Raw genomic sequence first — 12050 nt, forward strand, 5'->3', positions numbered from 1 at the left:
TCAGTCTTTTGTTTGCAGGCTGGTTAAGTTTGAAGATGGGCTATATCGGCCCACGATATCGTTTAGCCCCCATACAACGGTACCCCCAAAATTCGTCAAAATTTTTGCATTGTCTGAAAATCCACGAAAGGAGTTCCTTCTGAATACTTTACTCCATGTCTATATATGTCCAAAAATAGTATATCCCCCATACAACTGTACCTCCCGATATTCGGTATTTAGATCATTTTAGCCACATTTTTCAATGAAATTGTCCGCAAATCCACACTAGAAGTCCTTTCTAAGCACGTTACACCCTGTAAGAAAAATATCTACATAGGTTCACGATATCGTATAGCCCACATACAAGGTTACCCCCGATATTCGATATTTTGACGAATTTAGGGAAAATATTTACCGAAAAGGTTTCCAATTTCGTATTTAGAGTTCGTAATGGGAAGTGCATTCTATGATAGAAAATTATCTATGCAGGTTTTGGTCTTCGTATAGCCCCATATATCAGTTCTCCCTATATTCGGTATTTTGACGATTTTTGATACTACATTCACCGAAGTTGTTTGAAATTTTGTATTTGAAGTTCCTAATAGGTACTACAGAAAATTGTCTATGCAGACCCAGGTCTTCGTATAGCCCCGATATAATGGTACCTATCTATATTCGGTATTTTGATGATTTTAGCTACATTATTTACCGGATTTTTTTCATGTTCCGTATTTAAATATTGTAATGGCTTATGACAAAAGTTGCGTATGCAGGTCCACGTCTTCGTACAGATCCCAATATAACGGCTATTTTTCGTATTTTTAAGATTTTAACAAATGGATTTCATCTTTTTTTTTTTTTGTTTTTGAAAATTTTCAAGTTCGTTCCAAATGGTGGAAGGTATTTCTACCCGGCCGAACTTGCTGTTTTTTTACTTTTTTTTTGTAATAAAGTATAGCATATAGTTCCACAGCTCAAATACCGGAACATTGTAAAAGGTGGGCGGTATTAAAAGTTCGATTGAGCTTAATACCGTTTTTACTTGTCACTACTCGCAGAAGTACTGCCGCTCAGATTTGTCCGACTGTCACTCTCTACTTAAATTCGAGCGAGCATTTCCGTGATCTTCATAAAGTACCCCAATTCAATAAATAAGAATAGGTAGCAGTCCATTATAATCTCTTGGACCTGATTTTGTGACTTTATACTCGATTTTGTTTCAAAATGTTTTATAACATCTTCTTCTGTCGTTTATTTAAAAAAATCCAGTATCAAACTCCAAACATCATCAATATTAAACTTCTCACACATTTGCCTGCTACTGTAACCACGATATAAACAGACATATGTTGGACATTTATTGATTTTCATTCAGAAAATCCAAAACAAGAAACAAGTCTTTGAACTCTGGGCTATCTTAAACTATAAAAGAAGCGGTGAACTCTTAACACGAATTAGTTGAACGTATTCACTGAAACACTTAAAATGGTAAGCCAAGAAAACAAAATCAAAATTTATTGTGCATGATCTATCAATCAGAAAAAAAAGCAAACCGGCCTCATTAATAACGTGTCGATAAACTATTTCAGAAAATAACAAAATCATCGATTGTCTTGGCAATGCTGTTGCTGTGCGTGAACACAATCTCAGCACATAGGAAATTTGGCGGTGGCTTTAAAGGTGGTTTCGGTGGAGGTTATGGAATACCCGTTGGTGTACCGGTGGGAGTTCCAGTAGGTGTACCAGTTCCTGTGCAACAACCCGTCCCAGTTCCAGTACCCGTACATACACCTGTGGCCGTACCCTATCCCGTACCTGTTGGTGTTCCTGTTAAGCATGGCTTTGGTCATGGGCATGGTTTTGGTCATGGCCATGGATTTGGTCATGGATACGGTGGTGGTCTGGGTGGATATGGCGGTGGATTGGGTGGTGATTTTGGCGGCGGTTTCTCCCAAAGTTACTCATCCAGTTATGCCAGCAGTTTCAGCGGTGGTTTAGGTGGTGGCTTCCTCAAAAAATAGTTTTTTTTTTTTTCTCTGCCTCCGTGTAAAACTTTTGTTGTTAATTTATTCAATTAGTTATAGAAGAACGTAGTTGTTGTTGTACAAAAAACTACAAAAAGTAAATAAATGCTGTGCGTATGTTGTATAGATTTTAATGTAAACAAAACTATTATTATCTGTTTGTATTTACTTTTATGGTGGGAACTCATTTGGAGTGGATTCACATTTCGAGGACATCGTTGGGTGAATCAGCAAAACAATTCATATTCAATGAATTGAATATGATTTTGACGAATAGCGCTGTGGGGCTTTTAAACAACCCAAAATAAAAATAATAATCTTTGCTAAAAGTAAAGGTGCTACACACTCTTATTTTTGAATTGTGCGCGTACGCTTGTAAAACCAGTTACTGCATTGATCATTCATTGATGCTCCCAAGTACAATAGACCATAGCAATGGTCTAAATAATGGAAAATCCCATTGGCATTTCAACAGTCACGCTAAAAACCTGCTTATTAACTTTGCTGATTCGTAAAAAATATAGTTCTTGTAACTATAATGGGAGATTAATAATAAAACCTATTGCAAAAACTTATACATTGTCAAATAACACTGTACGACAAAAATCAAATTTTTCCGTGATAATAGAAAACAAGTTAAAAAACAGTAAATTCGGCTGGGCTGAACTTTGAATGCCCTCCACCATTTGGAACGAATTTGGAAATTTTCAAAAAATAAAATCCGTTAAAAAATTTTGTTAAAATCTTAAAAATGTCGACTATAGCCGTTATATTGGGATCTATGCGACGTGGACCTACATAGGCATTGTTTGTTATAAGCCATTACCATATTATAAACGGGTATAATGTAGCATCTGCAAAACAACGTATATAGGGAGTTACCGTTATATCGGAGCTATACGAAGACCTGAACCTGCATAGACAATTTTCTGTCACAAACAATTTCGGTGAGTATTGTACATAAAATCGTCAAAATACCGAATATAGGGAGGTACTGATATATGGGGCTTATACGAAGACCTGGACCTGCACAGACAATGTTCTGTCATAGACTGTAATTCCCATTACGAACTCTAAATATGTAATTTGAAACTACTCTGGTGAATAATGACGCTAAAATCATCAAAATACTGAATATTGGGAGGTTCCGTGGATCTACACAGACATTTTCTGTCATAGGCTGTAGTATCCATTACGAACTTCAAATGCCAAATTTGAAACAATTCCGGTGAATAATGTCGCTAAAATCATCAAAATACAGAATATCGGGAGGTACCGTTATACGGGGCTATACAAAGACGTGGACCTCCACAGACTTTCTCTTGTCATAGGCTGTAGTATCCATTTCGAAATTCAAATACCAAATTTGAAACAATTCTGTCGCTAAAATCATCAAAATACCGAATATTGGGAGGTCCCGTTTTATGGGGGCTACATGAAAACATGGACCTACATGACCTAATTACGAACTTAACCTGCCTACAGGCAAAATAAACATGTGTGCAAATTTTTAGCCTTCTATCTTAATTTGTTCGAAAGATAGCGTAATTACAACAGACAGACGGACATGGCTAAATCGACTTAGAATTATACGCTGATCAAGAATATATATACTTTGTTGGGTCTGAGGAGTTACAAACGGAATGACAAATTTTATATATAGAGGGTATAAAAACCCGAAAATTATGAAAGCAAAGCCAACGTTAGTAGGAAGGTGTATTATTGAGAAATGTTCATCGCAAGTTCCCCTCTTCCAATTTTTATTAGATTTTCGGATTATGATTTATTGAAATCTTTACATTAAAGGTTTATAGAGTCTTCGGCAGTAGTACATATAACAAGTAAAAAAGCAGCTAAGTTCTGCCGGGCAAGATTTTTTCCACCATTCGGAAAGAACTTAAAAATTAAAAAAAAAATGGGTAAAAAATACCGCTCAAATGAAAAATGTTTTGTCATAGGCTGTAGTATCGATCACGAACTACAAATACGAAATTCGAAGCACTTACGGGTGGTCGGACAGGGCTAAATCGGTTTAGAATTTTACGCTGATCAAGAATATATATACTTTGGTGGGTCTAAAATTATTATTTCGATGAGTTACAAACGGAATGACGAACTTAATATATATGGTGGAAGGTATAAAAATACGAGGAGGAAACGGGCCCATTGGAAGTCCAAATTATATCTAACACTCCAACCTTTCCAAAACGCTGCAATATGTGGTTTTCCCGTATCCACAGACATGGGTCTTTCAACCAGGATAACCCGATTCTGTTTAGTACATCGAACTAAATTTTATGCTATTAAAGGTAGCAGGCCTTCAGCCAGGGCTTCAGTTTTTTTACGTGGACCTGCACGGACAATTTTCTGTCATAGGCTGTAGAATCCATTGCGAACTTCAAATACCAAATTGGAAACAATTCCGGTGAAAAATGTTGCTAAAATCATCATAATATCAAATATGTGAAGGTGCCGTTATATTGGGAACTATACGAAGACGTGGATCTACATGGCCCAATTTCAATACCAAAAGTACTGCAGAGAAAATATATATTTGAGTAAAATTTTACCAACCTACTTCATTTCGTTCGGAGTGATTTCCACAGACGGATAGACGGCCGGACATGGCTAAATTGATATAGAATTTTATGCTGATAAAGAATATATAATTTGTAGGGTCCAAGTTGGTAAGCCTTTGCCTAGCCCTAATCTTAAAACCCCAAAATATTTTGCCAAAAAGAATAGGCTTTCATTCTGACCATAATCCCACCTACGTGCAAAATTCTGTGAGGATCGGGTCGTAATTGCTACGTGTAGCGTGATAAACATTTTTGAGTAGATAAGCGATGTCACGCCCATTCGTTTACATATTTATCTAAGACTCCCACAGCACAGCTCAGGTCAGCTGTCCATAACATTAAGAATCATACATTTAAATAGGTAAGACCACTATGACCTTTACATAAATTCGTATTTCGAAAGCTTGGTATATTTATATTAAGAATTTTACCTTATTAATCATTTAATTTTTTTAACCAGCCACCATTCATTATTTATAACCCAACCAATATGTGTTGAATACCCGAAATAATTTTAAATTTCATTATCGTCTCTGTCTTATCGCGATGTTGAACAAACCGCAGGAAAATTAATGTTTCCAAAAGATTCCATCTAATTTTCAACCGCATTAATTGCCATTAACTGGCAGCCATTATAGGCAATAAATTTTAAAACAAAGAGTTGCAACCCCCTACCCCACCGCCACCCTCTGGAACATTGTTGATATCTGTTACATTTTAAAGCCTAAAGCAAGGGAACGCAGGAAGAAGGACTCGCTGCTATTGTTATCATTTCAGAGGGTAATTGAGCCAAGTGAATTGAATTAGACAGTTGGTATGTCGTTAGGAGAATATTTGTGCGGATGGTAAAGCAACAGAGCCGACCAAACACAATACAAACAACAATGGCGTCTATATACTAAATGCTGGTTGTGGAGACAACAGATACACACACACATGCATACATATGCATTGTATGTGTATTTGAACAAAAGAGTCAAAGATTAAATTGGACAGAATAGAAAACGCCTTGAGCCTTTAAATAGAAGGCGGAGTGTAGTTAATTTCGTATTTATTCAGGCAACCTTAATGGCAGTGGGTATCATTCCGATATTAAGGCCATTAAGCACAGAAGGATGTATGGGACAATCCCAGATTCAATGTCAACAGTAGATTTCGGGTGTGTTAGAATGAAAAAGCGCATCATAAAAATACAAAAAAAAAAAGCAAAAGCAAAAGCTGTAAGTTCGGCCGAGCCGAACTTTAAATACCCTCCACCATTTGAAACATATTTGGTAATTTTCAAAAAAACAAGTAAAAAAGTATCGGTCGGTTTTGCCGACAGATGTATACCCTCAGCCCTCTTCACCCTCTATGGAGTGGGTTTTGAAGAATGGGTCAATATTGTTCATTTCGTATCGGACCTAAATAAATATGATATAAATATTATAATAGCAGATGGATAAATCGATTGTAAAGAATCGCTTAGTTGTTTCGCAATTTATGACAGATAAAAATATTGAAAATTGTGTCCCTTTATAGCAACTTCACAACAGATCTGGTGTTAGCAAAAATGCTTGTATGTGTGAAATTTGAAGAGAGTTGGATCCTTATTTCGCTTTCTTTGAGCGTTATGTTTTTTAAAATTAGATTATTGCTTCCCTTTCTGTGCAGAAAATATATATTTTTAAAATTTCGACCATTTGTGGGGGAGGTACCAGAAGGAGTGGACCGATATACTCCATCTTTATTCCAGACCTTGGGCTAATAAAATGATTGGGATGTGTGAAATTTGAAGACAATCGGACTCTTTCATCATATTTTATGAGAGTTGTAATTATTAAAAATTTTGACCATTTGTGGGGGAGGTACTTGAAGGAGTTAACCGATATTGTCCATTTTCACACCTGACCGAGTACTGACGCAAATATTAGGATTTGCAAAGTTTGAGCAAAATCGGATTATCCTTTCTCTTTCTGTGCAAAGAATATTTTTTTGCAAATTCCAACCTTTTGTGGGGGAGGTACCAGAAGGAGTGGACCGATATAGCCCACCTCCGAACTCGATCTAAGTTTGAGAAAGATATTACGATGTACCAAGTTTGGACCAAATCGGATACTCCCTTCGAGAGTTATCGTGCGCACCAGCCAGCCAGACAGACAGACAGACAGACAGACGGACGGACGGACGGACATCGCTAGATCGACTCCAAATGTTCTGAAACGGATTTGGTCCAAAGAGACCTAGGGTCTAAAACCGTTATTTCGACTAGGCACGTTTTGACCGTATCAAATGATATATACCCTCTGTAGCCATATGGCTGAGGGTATAAAAATCCGTTAAAAATTCTGTCAATGTCTTAAAAATGCCGAATATATCCGTTATATTACGGTCTATACGACGAAGTGGACCTGCATAGGCAACTTTTGTCATAATGACATATTGTAAATCAATGAAAATATTCAATTGCGAAACTTAAAAAAATCGGTTAATAATGCAGCTAAGATCAATAAAACACTGAATATACGGAGGTACCATTATATGGGGGCTATGCGAACACGTGGACATGTACAGGAAATGTTCTGTCATAACTTTATGCATTACGAACTTTAAATACCAGATTTGAAGCAATTCCAATGAATAATGTTGTAAATATCATCAAAATACCGAATATATGGAGGTACCATCATATGGGGGCTATACGAAGACGTGGATATACAAAATATACATTTGAGTAAAATATTATCAACCTACTTCTTTTCGTTCATAAAGATAGAATGATTTCCACAGACATTTTGCGGGGTATAAAATTTATATTTTGAGGTGTTACAAAAGAAATGACAAACTTAATATACCCTCCATATTATGGTGGAGGGTATAAAAAAAGCTAAAAAGTATCAGTCGGACAAATGTATACCCTCAGCCAATATTCGATTATCTAAATATATTCAAATTGTTGACCCTCTTTGGAGTAGGTTCCGAAAGAATGGGTCAATGTTGAGAAAATGCTTAAATGTAGCAAGTTGTAAAGAATCGCTGACTTGTTTCTCTCTTATGATAATTGGCGGCATTGAAAATTGTGACCCTTTGTGGGTGAGGTTCCAGAAGAAGTTCCCAGCTATATATAATCTTCACAAGAGATCTTGTGTTAGCTAAAAAAAATTTGAAGAGAGTTTGATGCTTATTTCGCATTCTTTGGGCTTTGTTTGTTTTTCAAAATGTTGAACCCTATGCGGGGAGGTACCAGAAAAATGGTCCGATCTCTACCATCTTTATAAATGATCTGGTGTTGATGGAAATACTGAGATGCACCAAGTCTGAATGGAATCAGATGTTAATTTCGGGTTTTATGAACTTCATGGATATTCAAAATTTTCACCCTTGGTGGGGGAGGTACCAAAAGGATTGGATCGATATATCCCATCTTCTTCACTAGTAGAAATAATGGGATGTGTGAAATATGAAGAGAAGCGGATGCTTATTTCGGATTTTAGGATCGTTTTGGTTATTCAAAATTTTAAATTCAAAAGTTTGACCTTTTGTATATTAAGGTACCGAAAAGACTGAACCGATATATTCCCTTTTCACACCAGACCTTCGGTTAATAACATTATTGTGCTGTGTGTAATTTGAAACAATCGGACTCTTACATCACGTATTAGTTATAATTTTTCAAGATATTGACACTTTGTGGGAGGAGGTACTTCATGGAATGGACCGATATTGTCCATTTTCGCACCTGGCATAGCAAGTATTAGGATTTCCTTAGTTGAAGCAAAATTGGCTTATCTTTTATTTTTGGAAATAAAAAATATAAATAGTAAAATATTTTTTCGAAAATTTCGATCTGGTGGACGTACCAGGAGGAGTGAACGGATATCGCCCATCTCCGAACTTGATCTAAGTTTAATAACAATTTACGATGTACCAAATTTGGACAAAGTCGGATATTCCCTTCAAGAGTTGTTGTGCGCACCAGCCAGCCAGAGAGACGGACGGAGATCCCTAGATCGACTCCAAATGTCCTGAAACGGATTTGGTTCAAAGAGACCTAGGGACAAAAACCATTATTTTGATGAGACAGGTTTTGGCCGTTTCAATCATATAGCTGATGGTAGCCATATAGCTGATGGTATAATGAGGGCGAAATTTAATAAATACTAGAAAATATTAAACTAAACTGAAATTTTATCTTTCCGAACATGACCGGCAATATTTTAATATCCAGAATAGAATGACATTTCCATTCCATTTCATACCCTTACCTTATTGCAACGGAGGCCGAAATGTGAATCATCGAAAATCCAATGAAAATCCAATTGGACGAAATCCGTTTAAGGACACGAGTGTCTCATATTTTTAGCTTAAATTTTGTTGCAGGGCTTTTCCTGCAATAATTATTTGTGTTGCATAATGCTAAACTCGATGATGGACCACATTTGTACTTCTTACATAAATGGTAATATTTAAACAATAAAATTAAATATAAACTCCTCAGAAATTATTGATCAAATTCCGGTGGTTAATTTAGCGACATTATCATCAAAATACCGAATATGGGAAGGTACCGTTATATGAGGCCTATGGGAGACCTATATTGACAGTTGTGCTAATTTCCAAAAAAAAGTCTGTTTAAAAATACTGCTAAAATCACAAAAGGGCCGAATATAGGTAGTTAAAGTTATATTGGGGCCTATACGAAGACATGGGCCTGTATATGCAGTTTTTCCTATAGGCCATTACGATATTCAAATATGAAATTTAATACACTTCCGGAGGATAATGTCGCTAAAATCATCAAAATACCGAATATGGGAAGGTACCCTTATATAGGGGCTGTACGAAGACTTGGGCCTATATTGAGAATGTTTCTTAGATAACGGAAACACATGCTGCCAATTTACAGAAAATTCCGGTTGAAATTGTAACTTAAACACCCAAAACACATCATATCTCTCGGTGCTGTTGTCTAGGGGCTATAGCAAAACGTGGACCATTCAATACCAAAAGAACTGCAGATTTAAAATATTTCAGCAAAATTTCATCAACCTTCTTCATTTCGTTCGGAAACTAGAGTCATTTCCATAGACGGACAGGCAGATAGAAGGACGGGCATCGTTTAATCGACATGGAATTTTATACTGATAGAGAATACTTTGTGTGTCTAAAATTTATATACGAGGAATGGCAAACCTAATATACCCTCATACTATGCTGGAGGGTATAAATATTATTTTGGAAATGACTCATATATCATTAGAGGTGGCATCAATTGAGTGTGGCTGAGTGTGTGGATTCAGTCGACATACTTATACACACTCACCCATCCTAACTACAACAAACACAGAAATTCATAACAAAAAAGTAATCTACACGTGTATAAACGGTACGCTCTTATTACCGTCAGCTATCACATTAATTGCTTTTCTTTGTTAACAGTCAACAATTAAAAGATCCTAAAATGGTAGATGAAACGAAACACAATCTGTCCGATGAGGGAAAAAAGAAAAATCTTCACATCCTTCCTCACTCTCACCTCATCAGCCATGAATTGGACCAATTTAATGTAATTAAGCTAAATGTTTTGAAACCGACAAGTGGGCGAACGAAGGTGAGATAGCAGTCTTTTTCGAAGAAATTTTCTTCTAAATGCCTAACAAAATCTTCCAAGACGAGTAAATAAAGCAGTAATAATTGGAGTTTTTTTCTTTGTTAAAAGTAAACTTAATTTTTCGAAGGCAAAAAAATTGGCCAAGGGCAGTAGCAGTGAAAAAAAAAAAAATATTTTGCAATTAAAAAATCGGCTCATTCAACAGATGTTGCCTTTTGGAAAAAAATATTTTTTAAATTAATGAAGCTTAATTACAACATTAAGGGGTAAACAGCTGAAGTGGTATTAATTAAAACAAGATATAGATTGTGATAAGCCTTTTAATGAAAGAAATATAGTGGGCTATAGACGAAATTAAATATTTCGTTTCGCAAGGCAAATTACCATATAATATTAAAATTTTATTTCAAATACTTTCTTATTGTTAAGTTTAAGATAATATTATCTCACGCTGACACAGCTTTCCTATAAAAAAAAACCAAAAAGTTCGCAGTTTTCTTGGTATTCTGCTTAAACAAATTAATATTTGAAATCCTTAGTTCTAAAAAAGCTTTTTTATAATTTTTGTGGTATTAAATATTTGCATAGCTTTGTTGCAATAATATGCATTCTTTGCCGCAAAATATTGAAATGTCTTTATAACAATACATATATTCTATTATTATTGAAAAAAAAACGATATTGCATCATATTTCCATTAGTCTTGAATTCTTTTGTTATTTTTAACATTTCATTTCCTCTTTTCTCGCAACATACAATAATGCATTTCTTGATACTATTATTTCCATACATTTCTAATCCATGGCCTTCTCTTCTGTGACATTAGGGACAACATGCACAAAGAACCGTGTGAGCAAAATAGACTAACTTCTTTATTAAAAAAAAGAAAACAGAATTTTGTCAGAAAAAAACTAGTGGGGAAATATTTATCAGAGTTTTAACAAACATATACTCTCAGCATTTGAACTTCCAGGCCAATAGGGTAATAATCCAACAATCCAAAATATTTCTTAAGTTTAAAATTTTTATTTTTTTTTTTTTTTTTTTTTTGGAATTTATATGAAATTATATTTTTGTAAATTTATCATTTATGTCAAAATCTGTCCATTTGGGCTAATATTAGCCATTTTGTGCACAAAACCCTAAAATGGGAAAAGATATATATGTCAGATACATCCAAATTTGAACCGATCTTGACAAACTTTTTAAGAATTATTTCTGGGCTGTATCTGATATATGGAACCAAAGATTACTTTTGTGGAGTGCATATTACGCATATGAGGGACTTAAAACCCCAAATCGGATGAAACATATATATGAGAGCTCTTGCTATATCTGAACCTATATATTACAAATTTGATGTACTTGCTTCTAGACTAGATTCGATAGTATGTGCTAAGATTCAGGTCATTTGGCATGATATTGGCCATTTGGTGCACAATTAACCCGAAATCCGTTGAAGATATATATGGGAGCTATGTCAAAATTTGAACCGGTTCACATAAATTGAAATGGGATTCGTTCTTGGGCCAAACAAATATTGTTTGAAAATTTTCACCTCAGTCGGATAATAAATGCGACCTGCATTTTGTTCACAAAAATACATGGACAGACGGACTGACTTGCATAAATCGAATCAGAAAGTGATTATATAAAGATCTTCTAATGGTACTATGGGTCTATCTCGCGTCCTTCTCCATGTTACAAACAAATTTACCTAGATATAATACCCTTACCGCTATGTGGTGTAGGGCATAAATTTTCTTTGTGAAAGTTTTTTGAGTGAAAGTTAGTCCATCGACATAGAATCTTATACGGTTCAAGACCAAGAAATTCGTGAACTATTTTTAAAGGACCGTATAACATGAGGTCTTC

General features: G+C 35.3%; 2 protein-coding genes across 2 annotated transcripts in view; both read left to right on the forward strand.

Annotated features, from left to right (window-relative positions):
* Positions 1–12050, forward strand: part of LOC101891493 (GTPase-activating Rap/Ran-GAP domain-like protein 3) — a 295890-nt gene that overhangs the window by 97933 nt on the left and 185907 nt on the right. The window lies entirely within an intron of this gene.
* Positions 1373–2151, forward strand: LOC131801852 (uncharacterized). The gene is made up of 2 exons (XM_059120866.1): positions 1373–1470; positions 1572–2151. The coding sequence occupies exons 1-2, from the start codon at positions 1468–1470 to the stop codon at positions 2001–2003; spliced, it is 435 nt and encodes a 144-aa protein (XP_058976849.1). The 5' UTR covers positions 1373–1467; the 3' UTR covers positions 2004–2151.

This window comes from Musca domestica, unplaced genomic scaffold (assembly GCF_030504385.1).
Source record: "Musca domestica strain aabys unplaced genomic scaffold, Musca_domestica.polishedcontigs.V.1.1 18, whole genome shotgun sequence".
Classification (NCBI taxonomy): Eukaryota; Metazoa; Arthropoda; class Insecta; order Diptera; family Muscidae; genus Musca; species Musca domestica.